General features: G+C 46.5%; 3 protein-coding genes and 1 long non-coding RNA gene across 10 annotated transcripts in view; 3 read left to right on the top strand and 1 right to left on the bottom strand.

Moving 5' to 3' along the window:
- Positions 1 to 24,181, top strand: part of LOC139355292 (neuroendocrine secretory protein 55) — a 60,848-nt gene extending 36,667 nt beyond the window's left edge. Inside the window, exons 2-3 of the mRNA XM_071079112.1 lie at positions 19,433 to 19,505; positions 23,720 to 24,181. The gene's annotated coding sequence lies outside the window, so the exon portion shown is untranslated. The remainder of the gene's footprint in view (positions 1 to 19,432; positions 19,506 to 23,719) is intronic.
- LOC105470579 (guanine nucleotide-binding protein G(s) subunit alpha) overlaps positions 1 to 25,766 on the top strand; it is a 70,754-nt gene that overhangs the window by 36,019 nt on the left and 8,969 nt on the right. For 2 of the 7 annotated variants that reach the window (XM_024789374.2, XM_024789373.2), the window contains exons 2-3: positions 19,433 to 19,505; positions 22,712 to 22,756. In XM_024789374.2, coding sequence (XP_024645142.1) covers positions 19,433 to 19,505; positions 22,712 to 22,756 — 118 coding nt within the window. Of the gene's footprint in view, positions 1 to 15,228; positions 15,705 to 19,432; positions 19,506 to 22,711; positions 22,757 to 25,766 lie in introns of those variants that run through there. The other 5 variants (XM_071079106.1, XM_071079105.1, XM_071079108.1 and 2 more) reach the window with 5 other exon arrangements.
- On the bottom strand, positions 103 to 12,779 carry LOC105470576 (uncharacterized). The gene is made up of 3 exons (XR_003015617.2): positions 12,409 to 12,779; positions 8,682 to 8,840; positions 103 to 6,876 (listed from the first exon to the last, which is right to left on the bottom strand). It is a non-coding gene; the product is annotated as an uncharacterized lncRNA (long non-coding RNA).
- On the top strand, positions 12,975 to 14,891 carry LOC139358419 (uncharacterized). Its single transcript, XM_071079111.1, has 2 exons — positions 12,975 to 13,172; positions 13,342 to 14,891. Exon 2 carries the CDS (start codon positions 13,699 to 13,701, stop codon positions 14,551 to 14,553), a length of 855 nt encoding a protein of 284 aa, XP_070935212.1. The 5' UTR covers positions 12,975 to 13,172; positions 13,342 to 13,698; the 3' UTR covers positions 14,554 to 14,891.

Here is a 25,766-nt window from a genome sequence, read left to right as displayed (position 1 = left end):
CAAATAAGCCAGCAGCAAAAAAACCTTGTTGTTTGTTACATAAACAGCTCCCCCCACTCCCCCACCCTCCCCCCCAACTGTACTGCGGTTATATCCTTAGGAAAAACTGGGGCTTAGTGGAGCTTGGGTTGATTTCACACCTTAGCTTAGAGTTAGTCAGAGGTGTATTAACAGCTAATGATTCCATTGAGGGCCGCCCAGATTGCCATCTTGACTTGCCAGATATTAGCAATACCCTTACAGAAACCCAAAAGCCTGCCAATTAAGTTCCCCAGTGTAAGTTAAAAGGGGCCTTTCTGAGATGTGTGATCTTTAGGAAAAGGAAATTAAGCTAATTTTGAAAGCTCCTGACACTCGAGTTTCCTTATAATGTAAGTAGGTGACAGCTGGGATGAATATCATAGTCCCTCCCGTAATGTGTATGTGAATAGATGTCATGGATTCTAATGGCAGAGTTCAAAGTCACTCAGAGGGAGGGTTTTTGTTTTTTAATGTCAGCCACCTGAAATATTTTCAGAAAGTTCTGTGATGGCTAACAGGATTAGAATGACATTGTCACAAAATGATATGAGGTGTTAAAAAGACCCCTACACGATGCGTGTCCACAGCACACAAGAAGTACCCCCCACACACACACACTAAGTATGACTCAGTAAGAGTGAGGAGGAGAACATCGAATTATATAAGTTACAGTTTTATTTCAAACACACAAGCACGTAGGCCAGCAGTGATAGTAAACATGCAGGCACACTTTCCCTCTGAGCATGAGAGGCGTTTGGATTTTATCTTCACAGATGCAGAACCTCTGTACTTACTTCTAAATAGCTTCCTCCTGACCCTCAGCTAAGTCAACGGGGAGAAATCAGCCACCAAGTTTTGCTAAATTGTGTACCATGACAGTGACTTGTATTTAGGAGACCTTGCATGTATCTAAAGCCCAGAGATAGCCACTGCCACCGTTCCTCCTGATGAAAATGGCCTCACCAGCACGTTGCTGCAAACAGAGGCCAGCTCAAAACATTGATTTTCTCCCCACCCTCGCAAGGTTAGGATTCTGCTTAGAACTCTCTGCTTTAAGCTAAAATTTCCATCACCAAAGAGCCTGATTTCAGGCAGAGAAAGAACCACTTTAGCAAATGAGAGAAGCAAAGAGGAGTGGAGAAGGAGAAGGAGGGTCATTTCAACAGCAGCAAAACTCAGCCATTTTCCCTGACAGCACTTTAATTATGATGAAAGAACAAGATTTTTTTTTTTTTTTTTTTTTTTTTTTTTTTTTTTTTGGTTTTTACAGAGGAGGCTTATGGTGGGGGGAAAGGAGGGAGCCTCTGAAAGAGATGTGAGCTGCCAAGGTACAGAGTGCAAAGTGGCTGTCACTGCCAAATGACAGATGCACTTGGAGAGGGTGAGAGAAGCCCTTCCCTGAGCCTGTGCACCAGTGGCCCATTCTGTGGGGGCCCAGGACTAGTCAGCCAGGGGCAAATGGTGAATAGGATAGCCCAAAGGAGCCACCTGCTACTGCCAGCTTTCCCCTTTCCTTCTGTGAGATTTTAACCCCGGGGGTGGTTCTCCTCTGCTGTTATGCTCTGCTCCACCGGCTTTGAAAGCCTTGGAGGGGTTTCAAGTGGTCACATACCTTATTGGTGAAAAGGATGTTTTTCTTTAAAGTCAGGTGCTAAGTCAGGTGTGAGGTTGAAATGGACACTCAATGGCTTCAGAGCTGGATAAAGGGACAGAGCCCAGGAAGCCCAGGACTGACGTTCTGATGGGCAGAGGCCGGCTATGGTTTAGGAATGGGGAAAGAGTTGGTGCACCAGATGTTAAGAAGCTACAGTCAGCTCAAGCAAGAACGAGAGAATGGCGCTGTCACTGACTTCCCACCTCTCGGCCTTGCCCGTAATCCCTGCTCTGATCCGAGGCATGGGGTCCACAGGAGGTACCTATTGTGTTGCTATAATGCCCACAAGTGGTCTGAGGATTCTGGGCTGGTAGTGTTTAGAAAGAGATAAAAGTGAATCCTAGACTCTCACAGCTGGAAAAAGCCTTTCTCCCTGGGAATGGGAAGTAACAAAATGCGTCCAGGTTAGCTGTGGATTCCTTAGAGATGAAGGGAGCAGAAAGGGAGGAAAAAAAAAACACAAAACAAAAAACAAAACAACAAAAAACATAGAAGTTGCATTATTTTGTACTTCCTTTCACCTCCCTCCTTGGTTTTAGGGCTCTTTCGTGGCATGCAACAGGAAGTGCAGGCTGTGTTGAGAGCCTCTGGTGCAGACTTACGCAGAGCACAAGAGATGATGTGAGCCTGCTTGTCTGGGCTGCGTTTGTGTAACTGAATTACACAGTATCTATGTTAGAAGTGATGTCACCCAAGAGAGCCCCGTGGCCTTGAACTAAACACCAAGGGGCATCAGGCCCCGGCCCCAGGAGGCCTGCTATGCGGCAACTTCTCTGAACAATTTGTGATTTTCTGTTCTTATTCCCCTCACTAAATTGTCATGCTGCTAGAGACACTTCTAATTTGATGGTTATTAACAGGCAGCTGGTAATGAAACAGCAAGGACTTAGGGCTTTGCAGTAGGTGAATTACGGACATTTACAAGTAAAACAACGTTATTTCTTACATTTAGCAAGAGGTTTAACAAGCAAAGTGTAACATCTGCAGAATCTTACGGGAGGAGGCAGTGGTCTTGAAATCGTGAGGCAGTACTGCAGGGATGGAGATACCGCCTTTCCGTAGAACAACTGCAATCTCCCCATCAGAGCCGACTGGAAATACAAATTTGCTCCTATCTCCATGCGTGGTGATTCTGCCTGCTACAGAGATGGAGGAACAGTGATCTTGCTGATTTTAATGGACCCATTTAGGGAAAAACACTTAAAAAATATGTGAAAATGTATTTTCCCCCTATTTCTCCTGGAAAGCAGCATTAGGGTCCAGCAGTTCTGTCTGGAAGCAGGGAGATGCAGGAGCAGCATCCTGGCTTATGACCGTTTGGCTGCTTAGTGGTTTTATTTTAGAAAGAGTTTTAATTCAGAGGCGGTGGGGGGGGGCGGCACGGGGGGTGAGAGAACAAGACAAATCAGATGTAGAGGTTTGCAGAGCCTGGAGGCCAAAGGAAGCCCACTTTAGGAGACCACATTTTCAGCATCAGAATAAGTAAAGTATTTGAGGATTTTTGTCTCCTCTTAAAAATACGCAGTTTGGAAAAGGAAAATATCCAGGCTCTTTTGAGAAACATAGTGAGGTGATCAGTTAACGTGAGGTGGTGGTGATTGTAATGTCGGAAGAATTGGTCTCATTTTTCATGTCACAATTAATATTGTTTGAGATTAAATAGCTTCTTAACTTAGACCATTTACATTTTACAGAGCACTAAAAAGCAAGCCTCCAAGCCACTTTCTGGCAGCACAAAGCCAAATAAATGGGAACAATATAACCTTAAAAAGATCCATTCTTTCACTTGTATCTTTGCTCTGGCCAGTATCGAGTCATTTAGCACAATCTAAAAACTCACATTTTTCATTGCTAGAAATATGTAATTCTTCCTACTATTCATTGCCTGCAAATTTCCTATTCTGGTGACCTTTTTGACTTGGATTTTTGTCTTCTTGACAACAAAGCATCCAATCAATTTGATCAAAAGTTCAATCGTGAAAAAGCATCTGGATGTTTTGTCTACAAACAACCAGTTTGCCTGAATATTTGAGAGGATCAGCTCAGCCAACCACCTGTCCCAATGTCACCCCAATACAACCCAAATGCACTCAGAGGGGCATGGAAGGAAGGGTACACACAAACAAGGTGTGGGGGGTCTCACTTTCTCTGCTGCAGCCATCTGAAATTGGCTGCAGAGGAGGGGGAAAATGAAGCAGCAGACTAGTCCTTCTAGGCAGATGTGGAGGGAGAACCGTGTGGAAAGAAATCTTTATGGCTAGACTCTCAGCAACATCACTGTCAGAGTCTGGTGCCTGCAGCCATCTTAGAATTTAGAGGAAGCCAAAGGCACCTGCCTGCATTTTGTCTTAGGTTACAACCAGCTCAATCCAGCCAGCAAAAAACAAGGGTGAGAAGTGTTTTGCTTTTACAGAAAAAGAAAAAATTTCCATGATTCTGTTCCTTGAAAAAAAAGCTGACCCTCCCCAACCCAAACCTTTTATTTCAAAGTCACCAAAACTGAGACTAGATCATCTCTCTCCCTCTCTCTCTCTTTCTCATGTGCATAGTCAATTTAGACTCTCTTGGCTGGACTTTTTCCTGATCTCTCAGTGCAGTAAAAAGTCAGGCAGATGAGGGAGGAAGAGGACAAGGAGAGGCAGGGGAAGGAGCAATGGCTCCTTGGCACATCTCCCTTTGTAGTTCAGTCTTACACAGTCCATTTCTATTTGCAAATAGCTCAGCCCAAAAGAGGGTATTGATATGACCCCCAGATGCTGTTCCTAATCCATCTTGCTTATTTTCCCTCTGGGGCGCAGGCAGGGCAGAACCCAGATATGATCAGACCTTCAAAGCGCAGCCTTGATCCTTTATTTTTCATGTTACAGTCACAGACCTTGAAAATGTGTTTTCAGCAGTTTACCACATACCGAGAATTTCAGGAAACAAAAGGTCAAGAATTGATGACTTAGATTTATTAGTAGTCCCATTAGGCAGACCTCAGAATTCTAATGATGGGTCTTTGCTAGACAAATCAATGTCATGTTTCTAAAAGGACAAGAGTGACAGCTGGCTGATTTCACAGAATTATCAGGTATTGGGAGGAAGGTTAAGTTCAAAGTAATTACTTTCAATTACAATGATGTTCTTGTTTGTTTCCCTGGGGTTTTCATGCTGCTAGTAGTGTTTTTTTTTCTCTTGCATTTGCATATTTGTTGTTTACTTTACATATTTTAGAAATTATCCATCTATTTTTTTTCTCTCAAAATCTCTTCTACCTTTGGCATCAATTGTAGAAACTAAATGTTTGCTGTAGAGTTCTATCCTTTAATCATAGCTTTTTTTTTCTTTTTCTTTTTTTTTAAAAAACAAAGTTCTCTTCTCTGCCTCTCTGCCTCCCCACCCAATAAACCTAGTGGATGTGTAGTTATGCCAAGTTGTGGAAAACACATTTAACACATTTAAAAATGTGCAAGGTAAATGAAATATAAAAGTATGTTATACCTAAGATTAAAATATTAATTTGATTTGGGGATTTACTAGTCAACATTTTGGTTTTATATGCATTCATTCAACTAACTCATGATATCTTGTTGAAATGATGCATTTAAAATAATTACTGATTAAAAGAAAACTAAGGAACTTTTCAGGCTGAGAATGACATTAAATTATCCTGTTCTTGAGCGCCTCTCAGAGGCATGGGTTAAATAACACTAGAATATGAATTTAGGGTCATTTAGGCTTTTCTGGGCTTTGGTATGCCTCCAACAGTTATGAGTAAAAGGAGTAGTCCTTTAACTTGGAGATTAGATGTCTCTGGGTCCCAATTAAGTTTTATACCAATTTCCTTTGTATGGTTCGGCTATTTGGCACCATCTTGGTAGAAGATAGGGATCCAGGGCCTTTGCTATCAGTGGAATGGATTGAGGAAAGCTTCCTCATTTATAAGTCTTGGCTTGGCAAAACATAGCCTAGCCTTCTTCCTTCCCTTTCCAGACCAGGGCACCACGTGGAGATAGCGCCGTTTGCTTGGGCTGGCCTTGGACATTTCAGAGTTCCCCTCTTACTACATGCTGACATTATTCCACAACTCCCCATGTGCCTTCCCTCACTGCTGCCAAGTGCTCTTGAAAGTCAACCACCTTCCTGGGTGACTGCTGCTTTCTTACCTCAGGTTAAATCCATAGACCCAGTGAAAGTTTTCCCAGGGGCTCCCATACCTAAGGGTAATCATACTTTCTATATGTGAAAGGCTAGTTTTCCAGAGTTTTTATTTCTTGATGTTAGGTCACTGCAACCCTGGGATAAAAATAGATGTAATTAGCATGTTACAGATCAGACTCTGCACTTGTAGCTTTGTGCCACTTTCTCTAATAATACCAATTTTGGTGACACATTTCCTAGAATCCTGGACTTGCTTCAATCCCTAAAATCCTCCAAGAGCTGAACTGTAGGACAGACCTGTTTGCTTTAGAAGCTAGAAGGGTTTGGTCCCAATTAGATTGTCTCTTTTCCCTACCTTTCTGGACATTGCAGGTCCATCTCCATTTTCTTGTTTTTATGATCAGGGAGCAACGGCTCCATTCTCCCCTAAGGCTGACATTTTTGTTGAAGGCTGAGCACACATGTCTTCCGTCCTTGTGGCAAAAGGCCCTTTCCTGGCTGGCTCCAGAATCCTCACCAGTTAATTGGGAAAACATTTGAGTTAGGCATCACAATTTCAGCCGAGCTGGGCAAACAACGAGTACACCTGTCACTCGAGCCAGTGTCCAAAACTCAGCCCCACGGATCACAGCTGTAGCGTTATTTCAGCATGAGCAATTCAGTATTTAATGTTCCTTAGAAAAAAATAAATCATTCCAAGCTGCTACTGTTCACCTGTTAACTCTTTCGGGATTTCATGGTGGTGGGGGTGGAAGTGGGGAGTAATCTATAATTTGCTTGGCTAGCAGAGATAATACCCCCTTCCCAAGTCTGTCTTTTAAAAGGCCATTTCTTACATAATGGAGAACAGGGGCTGCAAAAACAATATCCTCTTGATCTGTGTCAGCCACTGCCTTCCAGAATGAGAAGTTAGATTTTCTTCTTTCGTTTCATTTATATTTTTACCTGCGCAGTACAGGTACTGCTTCCTACAGTCGGCAGCTTCCATTTCTTTCCTCTTTCCATGGTAGCTTAAATTAGCCCGTCATCATCAGCAAATCTTAATTTACAATTAAGTGCTGGGGAAAAAAAGTTCGTCATTAATCAGACCTCATTTTATGTAAATGGCCCCCAAAAGCAACACACATTTTTAATCTGTCCTGCCGATAGCTAAGCCCTTCTGTCATTTGGGTCCTAATAAATGAATTGGCCATCTGCAATTAATCTGCATAGTACAAATCATTGGAAGGCCGAGTCTGTCTGCCTTCTGAAAGAAACTGGCTATATTTAGTTTTTAAAGCAAGTCTGCTTTGTGTTCTTTGTAAAGTCAGCGACATTCTTTCAATTTTTTCGGTGTAATTAGCACAAAAGGAGCCGTAATCTGAGAAGGTAGTAGAGACTAAGGCAACCGAAAAACAGGAATGTTCAAGAAAGCGGGCAGAGGCAGCCTTCCCAGTATTGGGCAGCGTGCAGAGACCCTGGGACGTGGCTGCGGGTAGAGCTGAGGTCTGTAGCTCATAAAAAATCTCCTTTTCATCTGATCCCCAGACTGGTTGCAAATGCTTGCAGCTTGGGCTGAATAATTTTCCCCTTCTCATAACTTCCAGTGGTCGGCAAGGACCTTAGAAAGACACAGTGCCATCTGGGCTCTGCTGCTGAGTGGGCTCCTAACAGGCCAGTGAGAGTTCTGTGCACACTGCCAAGCCCTCAATAAACTGCTGAGTGGGAGAGCAGAGGGCGCAGCCCTGAGCTCCCCAGCAAACACCTAATTTCGACCAACTGGAGGCTAAATGGAAATCAAGCAGAGGAAGGCTGCGGTGGCCGTGGGGAGGACAGTTGGAGCCCGTGTGAAAAGAGGGGGCAGCCCTCCACTTTGGGAGCTGTGCAGCCTGTGCCCCAATGGTTAGTTCCCTCCTCAAAATAAAAGCCAGGAAAATAGGTGGAGCTAAGCGATAATTACACATTTTTCAATTTCAACTAAAACGTGTGGACAAACACAAAACGATGAAAAGGTATCTGCATTTCTAGGTGAATTAAATGTGTGACTAATTATGTCACGTTAATTGCTTAATTCCTGGTTTACCAACAGCAGATGGAAGTGGGACTGGAGAGGGGGTTTTAGCTCTGAAGGCGAATGACACCTGAGGCCCAGTCTGAATCTCAGTTCTCCCAAACTGAGGCTAGTTCCTAATGGCAAGGCTGTTTGAAAATGATCACCTACATTTGGTTGGCAGGTAGATAAAATCCGAAGATGTAAAACTTCTATTTAGCAGTTGTTTCATTTGTGTATGTCCACAAAGCAGCATTTAACTAAATGAAATGAATTGCCTGATTAATCCAGTGTTTTTAACTGTCTAAACTCCAATTCTATGGAGCTAAATTTGAAGAAGTGAATACTATGAAAAAACTCCTAAAATCTTTAAAATAAGAAGAATTAATGGGTTTCTTTTATCTAAGGAAATTAGTCCCTCAGAACTCCTGACTGGTCTCAACATCCCATCTCCAGGTGCACCAACTGCCTCTTATTTTTTCCTGTTGTCATTAGTTTTGTAAGATGTTGGATCAAAGTGTCATTTAAATAAGGCACCTTGTAAATAAGTGTGAAAGTGAACTGGTCCGTGTCTATTTTTAACTAGTCTCCCTACATTATTCTCCATCCTGGATGAGTTTCCATCTTCAAGGCCAAGTTAAAAGTTCTAAGCAACAGGTTTTCCCATTACCTTAGTCCTCATGAAAACTTTTCCCCAAGGGAAGTGAAGGATATTTCAGTTTAGGAAAATTAACTTTCCTGCTGTAGAGTGGTTAAAACTCTTAAATATTTTTTTGTACCCAATTAAGAACTCCATTAAGTGGGTCCATTGATCTGTTATTGATGTTGATGTACCTCAAAGAAAATGGAGCTTCCTGTCTTCTCCTGGATTTGACTTTCAGTTTTGGAATTGTTGAAGCTGCCGCCTGTGTTCTGCTGATGGGTCTGCCTTTTGGTCCTGCTAGTGGGTTTTCTGCTCCCTGTTGATATCCAAGTTGTTTGTCCACCTAGAATCTTCAATGAAGGGTAACATGTGCATCATATCATTTAGGCTTCTAAAAGGAACATAAGTAATACATGTCATCTCTTTTTGTTAGCTTCCCGCTTCTTAAGGTAGATGGTGGCTTTGTTAGAAGTCCATTCCTGCCCACTCTGGGGCTCATGGGGATGTGGTGAGAAAGGCATTGATGGCCTGGGGAATTGGGCATCTGTCTACAGAGACCAGGAAGCCTCTCCCACAGATGGTGCCTCCCCATCAGAGAGTCAGGAAAGATCAAGAAGGGCTGCAAAACGTCCTCGTTGCCCTTATATTGTGTGCCATGCTTTTAAGTAGATGTTTGAACAACATCTCAAATCCACTGACTCAAGGAATTCGGTCCAAACACACTGGCCAATGTACATCCACATTCTGTTTGAATTAGAGTATGTTCTGAATTAAAAACAGATCATTTTAAAATTAGTTGATGGATAATAAATAGGAAAATGTCATATGGCCATGTAGTTAACTCTTCAGTAATTGACTTCAAGTCTTCTGAAATGAAGTTTTACATCATGTTTAGTTTTGAATATAAGTTTAGGGTTACTTTGTGGTTGGAGTTACTGACTAGTGAATATGACAAGAAAAAAATGTCCTAGATAATCACTACATTCGATTTCTAAGAACTTTTATGGTCTAAAGTAATAGAGCCTTCTTACAAGGATTAACTGGGACTAGGAAATGCTTTTTACAATTCCTTCTTTCATCATCTACATGACATAGACTTTGACATTCATTTGTAATAGCAGTTTCAGTCATTCTAGCTAATTAAAGTGCAGAATGTGCTTTGAAGACAGGAAACACTGTGAAAGTGCTAAATACTATTATTAAAATCTTACAGCTAAAGTTTCTGTTTCAGTGGAAACCTATTTATTGTTTCCTAGGCTATTAAAATAATATTATAATTATATTTGCTCTGAGCTCTTGGAAAACAACTTAAAATGACCCCAACTAATGAAGGGCCAAGGATAACATTCTTGTCCAAAAACTGAGTGACATCATTAAGCAGAACACTATTTTCAAGATTCTAAGCTGTAGCAAGTCCGCTGCTTCGAAAGGCAGACAAGGCATTCTTACTCAGAAAGGAGGATACCCAGGGGCCAAGAACACAAACTGCCTTTATCACCACGAAGCTGACAAGACCACAGAATTCAAACCCTGATGTGGGACGTTGTTCCTTGTTGTCAATATGGAATGTTGGAAAGAAATGTTTTGAGGCCGTATCTCCGTGTAGTGTGTGACACGATCTGTTTAACCAAATTTTTTCGTTAGGTGACCTAGTGTTTTAGGTTAGGGATGTGTTATGATCTCAACTGGCTGGCTTGGGCACAAAGCAAGTCTCCTGAGCCACAGATCTGTGCTCTCTTTGGGCATTTTATACCCAAGATATTCTGCCCTTTGTCTCTCCCGGAAATCTCCATAACTCCCTTCTCTTCCTGAGCCAGATGAGGGGCCCCTTCCATTGGAAAGCTCTTTCATCTGGACTGTTCCAAGAATTATGCTAATAGATTGCCCCACTTTCAAAGCATAAACTAGGTACTTAAAACAGTAATGATCAATTAAAATAAATGACTAACCCATATGAAAAGGTCACACATGGTAGCCTCCAAATCTGAAAGACTTAAAAAAAAAAATCACAACTTTTAGGGCCTTGAGAGGTCAAATTTGAGGCCAAAAGCTCAATAAAATCTCTTCTTTCACTTTGTGTGGAGTGAAAACAGAGAGCCTAGCTGACCGCAAACCAGCTTGTGTTTCAGCGCTCTGGGTGTCATTTGCTTACCTGTAAACCCATGATTCCACCTGCTGTCATTTATTTACAAAGTAAATGCTTTATTTATTCATCAGTAGTCATAATAAAATATAGGTGAAACCTACATTTAAAACATTTTTGTTTTCAAGAATGGCCTCATAGATTGAGAGCTGAAAGGAGTAAAGCCTGATCTTGCGTTACACATTTCTAGGACAATAGTCCCAATTGTGCCTTGCCTAGAACGCATGTTAGTATATGACATGGGGCAGTTTCACTCCTTTTAAAGTTCAGGTGTGATACTTATCTAAAAGGGGAAGGTGGTAATGGAGCTCAGAGATTTCCAAATAAGGAGGCTCTTCATTATATTCATTGTATAACTTTGTAGCTCCTGGCATAAGTATCTAGGTTGTATTTGTTACTATTTACCTTACCTCTTAAAGACAATGTATCTGTGCTTTGCCACATTAGAAGCAGGAAGGAAGATGCTTTTGAACAAATGGAGCATAACAAAAATTTCTGGCCTATTCTTCCCTCTTACAACTCTTTAACAATTTTTAAAAGTGACAATCAAATTCAGCCAGGAATTTTTAATTTACTATCTAAAGATATAGAACCTGTGCCATGTCATCAAGCGATTCTTTCCAATTTAGGTGGTGGATGACAGTGAGCCTTACTTTCACTGTTACAGGCAGCCTAAGAATCATCCGTCCTGAGGCCTTACTGCTGAGTTTTCCCGGGAGCACATTCAGGTGTATCTGCACAATATTTTTATGCATCTTTGGTTAGGTGAAAAGCATCAACCTAGGATAGTTCCTTTGAGCATTTTCAAAAGAAGGTGTATTTTTGTGTGGAAGAGAGGCCATGATCAGGAGTGTGACAAAAACCTGGCAGCAACTTTTCAGCCGAGTTCGAGAAAGTCAGGGGTCTGCAGCAACCTAGGGCAGGACGGCATCTAGGCTGCGCTTCCTGTTCTTAATTCCAAGTGTTGTTTGGTGATTTTGAATCGCCCTCTGTTGTCCTTTCAGGTTCATAAAAAAGAGGCCTTGTACAATGGGGGCAGTGGTGTACCTGAAGGGGCCAAGAAAAATAATATGTGGCATCTTCATCTGTCACACCTTTTCTTACTCGAAGTGGAGCAAACTGGGGGAAAGGGGGGAATTTCAGTCATCCTGTTGAACGGCTAACAGTGTCTTTTTATTTTCAAAGCTAACTTAAAATGATACAACAGTTTGCTCCAGGCCTCTGGTGGTATCAGCCGCCCCATACCCCTGGGGACTGTTAAATGTGTTTCCATTTATAAGTAGACTTTTCTTTCTTTCTCCTTCTCCATCCAAACATCTTAAGTTTCATGGACTCTGTTAAGAAGTCAAAGAAAAAGTTGGAAGACAGTTTGTGGACTTTGCATATCTGGGTTTTCCGGGATGTAGGCCTGTATCCCATCAAAGACACTGCTCATGTCTTAGCTTGATTACCTGGCCGCCTCGGCTCACCTGGGCACATGGTGGGCCGCGGAACCCGCAGGCACCAAACATTTATTGAATGAATAAACTGTATCCCAGCAGACACCACGGTGGCAGCAGATGACCCAACCAAGGTCCCAGGAAAGGCGGGCTGGGGTCAACTGGTTGAAAATTTGCTATCCCTGCTCCTAATCCCGTGCACTGCTAGATCCTAGTGTGGGGCGGGACACTTGAAAGTTTTGAAAGAACCCTCAAACAAGTTCACGTTCCGTAAACTACTTTTCCCTCTGTTCCAGAGCCCCCAGGGCGCCCAGGCCAGGCCACCACCTCTCCCACCTGGGAGGACGCCTCGAGCACCGACTCCACAGCCACGGCCACCTCTCCTCGGCTCCCGTGACACCGGCGCGCCTGCTGCTTCGAGCAGAGCTACCTTTGCACTCCCATCGCACTTTTCTCGTCCGAAGATACGAAACTCCGTCGGGCGTCGCAAATAATTCGAATTCGGCTCTCTGACACCTACCTCGGCGGGCGCGCGCCGCTGGGAGGGCGGGGTGGGTGGCTGGAGGTAAGGAGGCGCACAGCAGGGGTAAGCGCCGCCGTCGCACACTTTGCACGCCGCCCAGGGCTACACCACTCACCGAAAATTGGGAGGCAGGTCTGGGAGGCGGGGTTGAGCGCCCACCGTCTTGGGCGCACCCGCGCCCCCCGCCATCGCGGCCCGCGAGCCCCTGGCCCACACCCGCGCGGTCCCCGCACCGGCCCGCACCCCCAGGGTGCGCGGCGGCCCATTTGGGTGCGTCCCCGGTGGGCCGATTTTTCGCGCTTCCCCTTCGGTTTATAGGGGCCGCTGCTATGGGTCGGTCCTCTGAAGAGGCTGGGGCGTCATCGGGGCCGGTTAGAAGCGCTGCTCCCCGGCAGGGACACTCAGTCGCGTCGGCACCGCGGAGCGGGCTGCTTCAGGTGGCTGGCCGGCGCGGCGCTCCCCTGCTCTCTGGCTCCGGGCTGCGGCGCCGCGGCTGGAGCGAGCCCCTGTCCCGGCGCGGGGCGGCGGCGGGCGGCCGGCAGGCACTGCCTTGCGTGTGAGTGCACCTCACTCACATGTAAGTCGGGGAGCGCCGGGGCCTCCCGCGGAAGTGCGAGTCGCCCGGCGCGGGCAAGAGCCGCCGGGTCCGGGACAAGGCAGGGGCGCCCGGGCGCCGCTGCCCTGCCCCGCGCCTCCGAGCACCCCCCAATTCTCTCTCTTTTCTTTTCTCCATTGGCGTGCCCAAGAGCCAAACCAAGGAGCGCCTGAGGGTAACAGCAGACTCGTGCCATCCGCGCCTTTGCACTTTTCTTTTTGAGTTGACATTTCTTGGTGCTTTTTGGTTTCTCGCTGTTGTTGGGTGCTTTTTGGTTTGTTCTTGTCCCTTTTTCGTTTGCTCATCCTTTTTGGCGCTAACTCTTAGGCAGCCAGCCCAGCAGCCCGAAGCCCGGGCAGCCGCGCTCCGCGGCCCCGGGGCAGCGCGGCGGGGACCGCAGCCGAGCCCCCCGACACGGGGCGCACGGGGGCCGGGCAGCCCGAGGCCGGGGGCAAGCAGGGCGCCCGGGCCAGGCGCGAGCCGAGCTCCCCGAGGTGGCCGGGCCACCATGCTGAAGATGGCCATGAAGCTCAAAGCCCGGGCGGCGGAGAGCCAGAAGAAGACGGCCGCGGCGGCTGCCGAGGTGGCTGCCGAAGCTGCGGCGGCGGCTGCGGCGTTGGCCGATTCGAGAGAGCCGCTCGCGCCGCGGAAGAGCGGGGACCCCGAGAAGTCCGCGAAGAACCCCAAGAACCCGGCGCGGGAGGCACCCCCCGAGAAGTTCCTAACAGACAAGGAGCGCAAGAAGCTCGAGAAGAAGCTGCTGGAGCAGAGGCGAAAGGAGGAGAAGAAGAAGGAGAAGGAGAGGAAGAAGGTGGAGAAGATGCTGAAGAAGAAGAAGAAGGTGCCAGAAGCCCAGGAGGAGGCCCGATACCCCGAGGCCGCCGCCGCCGCGGCCGCCGCCGCCGCCGCCGAGGGCGCCGAGGAGGGCGCCGTCGGGGGCGCCGAGGAGGGCGCCGCCGCCGGGGGCACGAGTAGGGCCTGGGCCGAGTGGGACACGGACTCGGGCGACGAGGACGACGCCTACTACGCGGCGCCGCGCGTGGGGGGCATCGTGTGGCGGCCTGGGCCGATCAAGGCAGGCGCGCTGAGCGCCCACCTGCCCCTCGTGGTGTTCCTGTTCTTTTCGGTGCGCAGCCCCTCGTGGGTGCTCAACTTCCTCCTGCAGAAGCGCACGGAGGAGGGCCGCGGCTGCGGCTTCGTGTTCGGGGCGACCTGCTGCTTCCGAATGTTCCTGGGCTGCGCCTTCTTTTCCTACTTGGGCGGCCGCGCCAAGCGCAGAGGCCGCGGACGCTCCGGGGCCAGCGGCGCCTTCGGCTCGGGCCATGGCGCCCGGCGCCGGGGGCGCGAGGAGCGGCTCATCTAGTCAGACCCCCCACCCCCCCACCGCCACCGCCACCGCCACCAGACACCACCATCGCTGTGTAGTGTGGGTTTTTATTCGTGTTCGTGTGTGTGTGTGGACACATTTTCCTTTTCGGTTGCTCTGTCCTTTGGTTCGTGCTCGCCTCGCTTTTTCCACACTCCTGCTCTCTGGCTCTCTGTGTCTCTCTCTCTTTCGAAAATTTTCCTAAGTCCGGGCGCGCACTCCCTCCCCTTCCGCCCACCCCGGCCCCTCGGCGGCGCCCGCGGGAGGGGGAGGAGGCCTCGGGGGCGCCGGGCGACGCGGTCCGGGGGGTGGAGCGTTGGCGTCGTGCGAGGGGTCGTCACTGGCGCGGAGACGCCCCCTCTCCCCCCTCGGCCCGGCCCGGCTGCGGCCCGAGCCTGGGGGGTGGGGGGCGTCTCCCTGGCCCGTCCCGTCCCCGGCCGGGCGCGGGCGGAGGGACCCCCTCCCCGGGTTCCCGGGGGGCCGCCTCCCTCCGCCGGCTCCCGCCCTCCCAGCCGCCGCCGCGGCCGCCGCGGCCGCTCCTCGGCCCTCCTCCTCCTCCTCCTCCTTCCACCCCCCTCGCCGCCGCCGCCTCCTCCTCCCCCCGCCTCCCCCCGCCCGCCGCGGCGCTTTTGGCTCGGGGCGGCGGCGGGGGCCCGGCCGAGGCAATAAGAGCGGCGGCGGCGGCAGCGGCGGCAGCAGCTCCCGCAGCTCCTGCTCTGGTCCGCCTCGGCCCGGCGGCGGCCATCAGCCCCCTCGGCCTCGGCTCGAGGGGCGGGGAGCTGCGCGCGCCCCTCGGTCCGACCGACACCACCCTCCCCTTCGCGCCCGTCCGCGCGCCCCGCGGCCCGCGGCCCGCAGTCCGCCCCGCGCGCTCCTTGCCGAGGAGCCGAGCCCGCGCCCGGCCCGCCCGCCCGGCGCTGCCCCGGCCCTCCCGGCCCGCGTGAGGCCGCCCGCGCCCGCCGCCGCCGCAGCCCGGCCGCGCCCCGCCGCCGCCGCCGCCGCCGCCGCCATGGGCTGCCTCGGGAACAGTAAGACCGAGGACCAGCGCAACGAGGAGAAGGCGCAGCGTGAGGCCAACAAAAAGATCGAGAAGCAGCTGCAGAAGGACAAGCAGGTCTACCGGGCCACGCACCGCCTGCTGCTGCTGGGTAAGGGCGGGCGGGGGGCGCCGGCCCCGGCCCGGGGGCCCCAGAGGGGCGCCCCGCAGGCCGCGCGCGCCGAGCCCGCCCCCCGCCCCGGGCGCGCGCTCCCGGGCCCCCTGCCCGTTCACGGGCTCTGTCTGTGGGGGGCGAGGCCGGAAGGGGGACCCCGGGGCGCGGATTCGGCCGGGCGGGGGCTCAAAAACGGGGCGGGGGGCCGTGGCGACGCGGGCGCGGGTCCCCCTCCCCCGGCCCGCCCGTTCTGTGTGTCTCTTGCTCTCGCTCTCGCTCTCTCCCTCCCTCCCTCTTTCTCTCTCTCTTTTTCCGCGAGGCCTACACGACGCCAGGGGTTTGGGTGCGTGTTGGGGAGGGGGAGGGGGAGGCCCATGGGGCTCCGGAGACTGCGACAAAAAGAGGGTTTCGGGGACAGGAAATCGGGTGGCGGGTAGAGGGAGGGGGACCCGCCTCCGTGGGGTGTGAGATTTGTTGGGAGAGGGAAAGGGGGAAGAAAGGGGCGAGGAGAGGAGGGGGTGACGCTGGGGGGCGCCGTGGTGGCGGAGGGGGCCTCGCCAAAGGGAGGCTTTGGCGGGGAGAAGTGGCCGAGGAGAGTGGGGGGGCTGGTGACATCAGCCCCTCGGAAAGGATCGGAGCGGTAAAGGTGGTGCAGTGGGGGGGAGGGGGCGCAAGGGAGTCGTGGCGCCGGAGTCGGTGGGGGGGCGGCGAGGGGAGGAGGGAGGGCGGTTGCCGCTGGGCGCGACTTGGTGCGTTTCGGGCAGGACCGACCGTGTGTGCGCGGAGCAGACGTGTCCCGGGCCAGGCCGGGCGGTGGAAGGAGGAGAAGGAGAGTCAAATAAAATAAGACCACCCCCCACCACCAAAAAATGGATAGAGTTAGTACGAGAAGTGCCCAGTGAAGCCAAATGACACGTCATTTTACAGTATGACCTTTTTTTCCCCTTCCAGACTTGCAGGCTTTTTCAAAAGCAGAGCGGAGAATTAATTGTAGCAGCTGCCCCCCCCCACCACCAGCGCCCCCCCAACACTATTTTAATAAACCATTAAAAAAACACATTTTTCTGCTGGCTGGCCACATTGAGAGTGCTTTGTGAAAAGAAAAAACAAAGACATTCACAAATCAGATAAAACTGGAGAATGACATTTGTCTGTAAATGGCTTCTTGGTCTGGAAATGGCGTGGTTTTTTTTGGGGGGGTGGGTTTGTCCTTTTCAAGGTGGGAGGGGGGATTGAGAGTGCTGTAAGGAGAAGATTTCCTCCAGGTGGGAAGAGATAAAAAGACATTAATTAGTTGTTTATCAAGTGACATTTATTTGTTTGGTTTTGGGTTTTTCTTTTTTTTTTTATTGCGATTTTTCCTCTGGCAAAAAAATAAAATTAAATTAAAAAAGGTTATAAGGAGATGGCCTTTCCTCCTTTTTTTTTCCCTTAAGGTGCTGTTTTGGGGGGAAAAATTTTAAATGGCCAAAAGAATTACACAGCATTAATTAAAAATGGAAGTTTTCCACTTCCTTGATAATTTGGCTATCTGAATAAATTTGTGAATTTGCTAGGTTAAGACCTAGTTCGTGGTCACATTTCAGCAAAACAGCTTGAGTAGAAAGAAGAAAATATAAAAGGCCGTTTTTTGTTGTTTTTTCCTTTGGTGGCTTTTGCTTTGCTCTTTTTGGATAGGTCATGACTTTGTTCTCCTGGGTCCAGATTTATAAAAGAAGAAAATTACTAATTAAGTGAAAATAAGTGTCTTTGATGTTTATGCATTTGCAATTTCAGTAATTAAATGGTACATGTGTTGCTGTCTTGTCTAAAACTTTTAAAGGCAGAATTATGCTGTTGGGATATTATGTGTATAACTTGATTTCAAAGTATAAATCTGGAAAAGTCTAGAATCTTTTCTGCGAATGCTATCTGAATACTAATTTAAGTCAAGTGTGATGCTAATGGTATCTTAAATTTCCAACACCTTTTGTGCTGTGATCACAAAGTCTCCACTTAATTTGAGACTGTTACTCAGAACACACCTTGCGTCACAGGGGCTAATCTAAATGTCCTAGTCTATATGACTACATTACATCATGATGTATTGATTGCCTCTGGCCTAGGAATCTGCAGCTTAAGCCAGTGACACAACATTTTGCATTTTTCAATGGTGATTCTCACCAAATAATGCCTCCCCCCAAAAGAGGAAACCTAATAATGCCCCAAATCCTCTTTTTACTCTATCTTAATGACATAAAAATTAAGTGAATTAGAGAACTTACAATGATCTTAAAATAATTTTTCGGCCACATTTCATGAATGTGGAAACTGAGGCACGGATCTGTTTTTGCCTGTAAAAGATACGTCCTGTAACTGTTACACAGTTTAGCACTTCTGAAATTAGAATATTAGCGATCCTGCTAAATATTACGTATTCTCTTCATGGCCTCTCTTAATAGTGCCATTTATATTTTTAATTTACCAAAGTTAGGCTCATTAAGATAGTGTTTGCTTTGAAATCAATGTTTCCGTAGAAACTAATTTTAACTTTTACAGATATTGATTATGGGCTTGTGAGAAGGCAAGTGAAGGAGGAATGCTCTGCTATCTGGGCATTAAAACAAAACAATACAATTAAAAGTTAAAAAGAAAAAGGGGTGGAAAAACAGATTTGTGTGGAAGGAGGGCAAAATATTCACACATAGATGATCTGTTGGAGAATGTGCATCGCAAAAAAGAAGATGCAAAATAGCCATCCTCCCTCTAGCTTGATGGAAATGTGTTTTTTCCATGAAACATATATGTATTTTTACAAATGAAAGATGATTTAAAATGGAGGCATGTGTTTCTACTCTTTGAGTTGGGAAGGGCTTGGAATCTTTCAAATTCAGTAGTTCCCAGGGATAGTTTTCCTTTTGATTAAAGTTTTGTTCTTGTATTACTTTTTACTGTTACAGTTTACCTAATGCTAATAGGGTCTCAAGAACTGTATTTGATATTAAAGTGTGGTTTTTCCAGAAGATGACAGATAATTGATGGTCTCCCCTTTTCCTCAGCAACATAGTTGTACCCAGAGGGAATTTATCTTTAGAAAGATATAGTTTGTGAGGAAAGAGGAGTATGGCTAAGTGGATAAAATGTAATGCAGTTTTAGGGGTGGATTTTTAGGTAGCCCAAGGGGTAGGAAACCTGCACAGAAAGAAGCTGCGTTGTGAAAATGTTTAGAAGGAAAGTGCTGCATCGCTACGTGATGTGGAAGAGACTGCAGCGTCTGGGCATTGTTGGGAATCCCGGGTATTTTAACCATGAAACATCTGACAACGAATTGTGTGTCTAGATACGTTTATGTGTGAATGTTCATGTATCAGGGATTCAGTTTCACAGTTTTAACTTCAATTTTCTTGTTTACCCCGCAAATGACAAAATTGCGTCATTCCTTCTCTTTGCCCCTTTCCATCACCACCCCACAATTTTTTAAACAATCAAAAGAAAAAAACTAAAACCAGCAAACCCTGAATTCTTGTTTGTTATTTTGGTGGTGAAATACTGCAGGTAGACACTGAGTTGGACATTGATTTCCTTTTCTCTGCGTCGAAATGTCAAGAAAAGTTGCAAGTCTATGATTTTGTGTTTGGTTTTTTGTGTGTTGCTTCTATGGAAAAACAAAACAACAACAGCAGTCCTCCCTGCCCAAAGTGTTAAAATGCCTCCTTCATAACCTGAGACTTACTTTCGTTTTCTAGGTGCTGGAGAATCTGGTAAAAGCACCATTGTGAAGCAGATGAGGATCCTGCATGTTAATGGGTTTAATGGAGAGTAAGTGTCAAATCTGTGCAGGGGCACCAAGTAAGAGGAACAGACTTTATACTAACCTTTTGGAAGTATAGGTAGGCTTTGGGGGCTGGGCAGCCAGTTTTCACTTAATTTTTCTGGATTTACATATTAGAAAATCCTGGGAAGGGCTCTTTAGGGTCCCCCCCCCCCTTGGGTCTTTGGTGCAGCAAATACTACTGATGAAAGCACCAGTGTTTGTGACAAACATCTCCCTATCCCAAGAAAATCATGCCGGGTTGCGGGGGATGCTTGACAGCACTTGGCCCCGTGACAGCCCCTCTCTGGGCCAGGTCCCTGCCACAGCCTCCAGACATCACTGCAGTGTCTTCAATGTGGCTTTGGCCGCCCCCTTGTCCTGCCCATGCTGGTCACTGCAGATTCACCCCACCCCACCCCACACAGATTTCAATGTAATGAACCAACACAGGATGTTTTAGGAAACATCGTTTCCATAATATTCTCACCAGAAACAGATTTGGAAGTGGCAGCCCGTGTTTATAGTTTGTAATTTTTTTTGTCCCCCTTTAAATTACCATTATGAGCAAATCATTGTTTCTCTTTAAAACAAAAAGCAAATCAGTACCCCTGCCTAAGGAAAAGAAAAGGGAACTTTTATGTAAAGGATGGAAAGACTGGGAGTTAGGCACTCCCAGCCTCACTGAGGGGCATTTTTGCCTTTGAAAAGTCCTCCCAGGTATCCTGGTATAGTGCAGTGTGGCAGTCCGGTAGCGGGAATGAAGATTAAATGGGAGAGACTTTATATTAGACCTGTGAGACAAGTTAGGAAGCCCTGCCTGGCATGAGGAATGCAAACAGGGAGCATTCAATAAATCGGGGAACTTGCTTTTCTCCCCAAGACCCCAGATTGGGGCCTACCCATCGTTCTCATGTGACAAAGTGTGTAAAAAACAGAAAAAACTAAGTTGACCAGTCTATTTTCACTGGTGTGAGAGCGTTAAGCTCACTAGATTTCAAGCACCTGAAGGCACTAGTTTGTAATTACTAGCTGGTTAGCCCAGTCCTGTTCCCTTTCTTAAACCTGGATTCAATTGAAAATTTAACCTTGAGTTGCTTTGGCTTCCATTTCAAAAGGGGAGATGGAGACAAGGCGGTAGCATTTAATTATACCAATGCCTGCCCACCCCCACCCTCCCCCCCCCCAAAAAAAAAAAAAAAAAAAAAAAACACCTTTACTAGTCACTAAGCATCCGGGAAACGAACGTGAACTTTTTCACCTTTCAGAGCAAGGCAGGCAGCTCCTTATGGTGAATTCTAGAATTTGTTAGATCAAATAATTGTTTAGAGAATGATGACATCACCCATACAAATAGTCATGTTAGTTTAGGATGCTTTTTCTACTTTAACCCTGAATTCAGAAGGATTGGTTGGGATGCAGAAGGATGGGCTTCTTTACTCAACTGATTATGACTCTCAGTGGCTTATCAACATGCACATATGTGCTATTGAGTAAGTTAGCATCACTTGTCACCAAGCAATTCTGAAATTCTTAATTCTTGACACACCCCTCGATAAAGCCCTGCCAACGGAGACTGTCATCCTGACAATAAATAAAAACCCAGAGACAGACTTCCAACCATGAATTTTGTCATTTGAAGAAAAATCTTGCATAAATTTCCCTCCTGCAGCTTGCAGGAGTACTTCATGAGAGTAGTTAAGCAAAAATAATTTGACCACGTATCCTCTAGATAAATATTTTCATTAAAACTGGACATGGCTAGCATTTTTCAAAGATGCAGCAGCCACTATTTACCTTATTTTGAGTCGAGTAGAAGCTAAGTCACCTTTGAAATAAATTACTAACAGCTTCATTACCCTACAGATTGCCCTAAAATTTAAAAATTTTTATAGAAAGGATTCTCCTCCCTAAGTGAGCCAGCCTGTAACACCAGGCAAGGGTTTTAAACCAGAACTTCTCTTTTCTGTTTTCTTTTTGGAAAGAGGAAGCAACATTCCCAGTTTGCCTTCTCTGCAGACAAGGGCATAGATATGTTAAATTTAGCCTGTGAAAGGGTTTGCAGGGGTATTCCTCATGGGAGCCTAGATACCTTATTTTTATCTCATCCAACTGCCTCCTTTTTTCTTTTTCCTCACTGCGGTATTGCAACAAAAGCTATTTCCTTCTTAACTAGGAATTCCCTGTGACACAGTGAGATCTGTCCCTAAAGGGTGGTCTGTGTGGTACAGGGTTTTTCCTCCCTGATCTTGCGTTTTGTTAGGGCTCTGCTGAGCTATTAAATTTGCCTTAACTCTCTGCGGGCTGCCATACCGATCAAATTTTTAAGAGTAAGATAATATTGATTTGACCTTCAGAAATACGGAGTTTGGATGTGGATTTTCTAACTCAAAGCTAACTCTTTTTCTTACATTTAGTGCCAGGAACAAAACAAAACCAAAATATAAACACCATTAACATTGGTTGAAGTAAACTGATCAATTACCAAACTGTAGCAGGCTGCCCTTCGGCCTTCAAGGAGGAATTCCTACTGTTCATGAAGATTGGGTTTGGGGTTTTTTTTTTTCTTCTTTTTCTTTTTTCTGTGGTGGTAGTGGGTGGGCTTTTGTTCTTTTAATTTTTTTTGATTTTTATTTTTTTGCTGTATCACAGTCCAGACATAGTTTAATGACAATTTATGGGGAACAATTATTTATAAATAAAACCATTTTATAGGTAGTTTCCTTCCACTGCAAGAAGTGAGGTCATTAGTTTTGCAGGAAATCCTGGGCAGAAATCTCCCCCGTCTGTGCCTTTGTGCCTTAAGTTACAACATTGGGAAGGTTCTGACCTGGGAGAATTAGGAGCCTTATGCGCTGCCACATTCTCAGAAGAATTGTGAGAGAAATCACTGCTTTAGCTCCCTAATGCATGTACGTTTAGTGAAAGCACAAGAAAATAATTATCCATCCCTCCTGTGTCCGACCAGAGTCTCCAGAGAGCTCTGTTAATACTGCAGCAAACGTGTGGGATTCTTCCCCCATGGCCTGCAGTCTCAGTGGACGTTCCAATTTAGCCAGAAAGGCGACCTAAGAATTAACGGGAGGATGGATGGCGCGCGAATTGTTGCTTTTGCTCTTGGCTGATTGTTTAGGAATGTAGAGAGACTGTGTGGGGTTTGTGTGAAATTGCGGTGCCTTGCAGATTAGGTGAGCTTTCAATCTCTCTTTAAAAGGGGCGGCGAAGAGGACCCGCAGGCTGCAAGGAGCAACAGCGATGGGTAGGCACATTCAAAAACAGAAAAATTTTTTAACAAACAAAACAAACATGAAGATCATACTGGGAAACTGAGGCCAGAGACCCGGGAAGAAAGTAAAAGTCATTTAAAGGACCATCAGCCATATTGGCATGCATTTGCAAATAACACACAATTTCCTGACATTTTGGAGCAAGTAAAGTGCGTAACATAATTTTTTTGGCCATGCTTAAAGTAGAATGAGATCCAGCTGGGGGAAAGTTATAGATTTCAGCTTTAGACGATCAATTTAGGATTTTGAGAATTGATGTTTTTCCATATGGTTTCTATTTTCCCCCAGCTCTCCATTTGAACCAGCTACTTGTTTTTAAAACTATCTACTAAATTCCATCTACCCACTGGTTGGTCTGATTTTAAAATTTCAGACCTCTTTGAAACAAAATTTTTTTCCTTTATTAAAATATGCAATGCTGCACCGTCTTTAATTTTGAAAAATGCCTTGGTACCTTGCAGCAGGTCGTTAAGAATCATCTTGAAAAGCCTCTGGCCTTTTAAAAATGATCAAATTTATTTGAATCTAAGGCACTTTACGTTAGCTAGTACATAAGGAAATTCATGATGCCATCTTTTATTTTTCCATTCATCATCAAATTATTTTTCCTTTGCTTCCTGCATCCCCACACCCATCACACATACACACACGCACACACATGCACATGCATACACAGACACGCACACACACGCACACGCACACACAGCCACACGCGCCGCGCGCACACGCACGCATGCCAGGTAACCGCTCTAGCTCTGCTGCGTGTTTCGCATGCAGCGGTGGAGTGGCTCTTTTTCATGAGAACATCCAGAACCATTGACTTAGTTTAGGGCATCTCAAAGAAACAGCTTCTGTGGCCGGGGAGGGGAGGGGCAAAAATCTTGGGGTCTGGGGACAAAGTAACTGACACATGTTTGTTCATCTGTTTCTTTTAGAGTATATTATCCCTAGATGATGGCTACAGTTTCTCATCTTCCCGGCTATGTCCTATCACAATTTGCATGCTGGAATTGCTCGGTCTTAGGAACTTCTAATAAGAATACTATTCTGTTGTCTGAGGGGGGAGGGGGGATGGGGCCCCTACTACCTTACCTTAAACGATGATTGAAAAAACGAAAAATGGACTGAAATCCTTAATTGGCAGAAATGTAGTGTGACAACTATCCAAAAAGGCATCTCTATAAGAAATGACTAATTGACAATCTACTGTACCAAAAGTTGGCATTTGAGCAAAATATGACAAGTCCTTAGTGAACAACCTACTGTGTACTAGATGTCGTGCTAAACCCTTGAACCCTACTAATACCTTGGCCTGCACATCTCTCTGACTCTGTTCTGCACGTCAATATAAGTATTAACATTCGTGAGAAATAAAAATTCTCTGCATGTTTCAGCAATCCCTGTATCTCGCGTCTGTCTTCTGTCTTCCTTTGTCTGTCTTTTCCTACCAAAGCACAAGGATAAGGTGGAGACCTGAATAGCCTCCCCCACCACTTAGTTAGCTGAAGCGGGGGAGGGGAGGAACTCTTAAAAACTGAACGCAGCCCATCTGCTTTATACATAGAAGGGGGAGGAGGAGGCACCAAGACCCTAAAAGTACTTCCAGCCTTAGTCCCAATTTTGTAGCGAATCAGAATTCTAGCTAATGGCATATGTTTTGCCTTTGTTGAGTAGTTTAAAGACATCTAAGGAATTTTCTCTGAATTTCACAATCAACGTTAAATTCATTAAGCAATAGTAAAAGTGATGATAAACCTGCCAACCCCCAGTATAATATCTCCATCTACATAGTAATTGCTTCAATGGAAGAATTTTATGTTTTAGTATTACACACCCGAATTAGATTTTAGATTTCTATTTTAGCTGTTTTATACTTGATATACTCCCACACCTATTCACATACGTAGATGAATACTGAACACGTTCTCAAAATATCCGTATTTTAAGACGGGAAGTTTTCCAATTATCATACTACTGCTTAGACCAAAATATCAAACTGAATGAAAGAAACTTGTTTCTGGAAATACTTTTCTCTTGCTGTATGCAGATTTGGATATTTAGTACCCGAATGTATCTAATTTTACTATCGTGGAACCTCAAAACCAAAGGTTCATAGCTCTCATTACCTATGAAATGGAGCCTGCTTTTAATGAATGGGAATAGATTTCTCCTAGGGGGTTTTAGGTAAATTCTGAATTCAAAAGTGAACATTGGGGACCATCAAACACAAGTCCTTTTAATTTCCAACATCTAAATAATTGATGTTAGACTAATACCAAGGCTGGAAATTCTTAATTTCAGACATGAGCTTTGATGGTGCACACACAAAGCAGACAGTCCCACAGAATGGTCAGGACTCACTCCCTTTCACTTGAAGGTGGTTGCTTTAGGAGTCTGGGGGCCAGAATCAGATGTCAGATTTGTGCACAAGACCTGAAGCTCACCTCCCTGTCATCTGCGTTTCTGAGGTTCTCTGGACCTGCAGCACTTTTACTCAAATGGCCCTGAGGGGATTCCTGGCAACATCTGTCCTCCACCCCAACCCCAGACACCCCCCACCACTAATGAGCATGACCCCTCTGAACTTCATCAGCTCTTCAACGTAGAAGAGCAGCGGTGCAGAGACCTGTGAAAGAGGCTTCACGTAGGAAAGGGGCGAGATGGGATCCTTCAGCAGGTGAAGGCCCAGAAGTACACAGACGTTTATTCAGAAAGAATAAATTTGCAAGTATAATTCTTTGAGAAAGGAAAGGCCAAATGATTTGTGGAAGGCCTGTCGACAGGCGTGCACTTGGCCCCACCGTCCATTCCAGTCCCCCCACCCCGGGCCCGCCCCTGCTGCTCCACTGACCACCCAGTCTGCTCTTGCTAATTAACCTCCCTTCGCCTTTCCTCTGCCTTAACTTTGTCATGTTCTAGTCTGGAGGGATTATATGTTTAATTTCTACCTCCATTCTATGAATTGGTGAATCAGCCAAGTGA

Source organism: Macaca nemestrina, chromosome 15, assembly GCF_043159975.1.
Source record: "Macaca nemestrina isolate mMacNem1 chromosome 15, mMacNem.hap1, whole genome shotgun sequence".
Lineage (NCBI taxonomy): Eukaryota > Metazoa > Chordata > Mammalia > Primates > Cercopithecidae > Macaca > Macaca nemestrina.
This window is presented reverse-complemented; position numbering and strand designations above follow the sequence as displayed.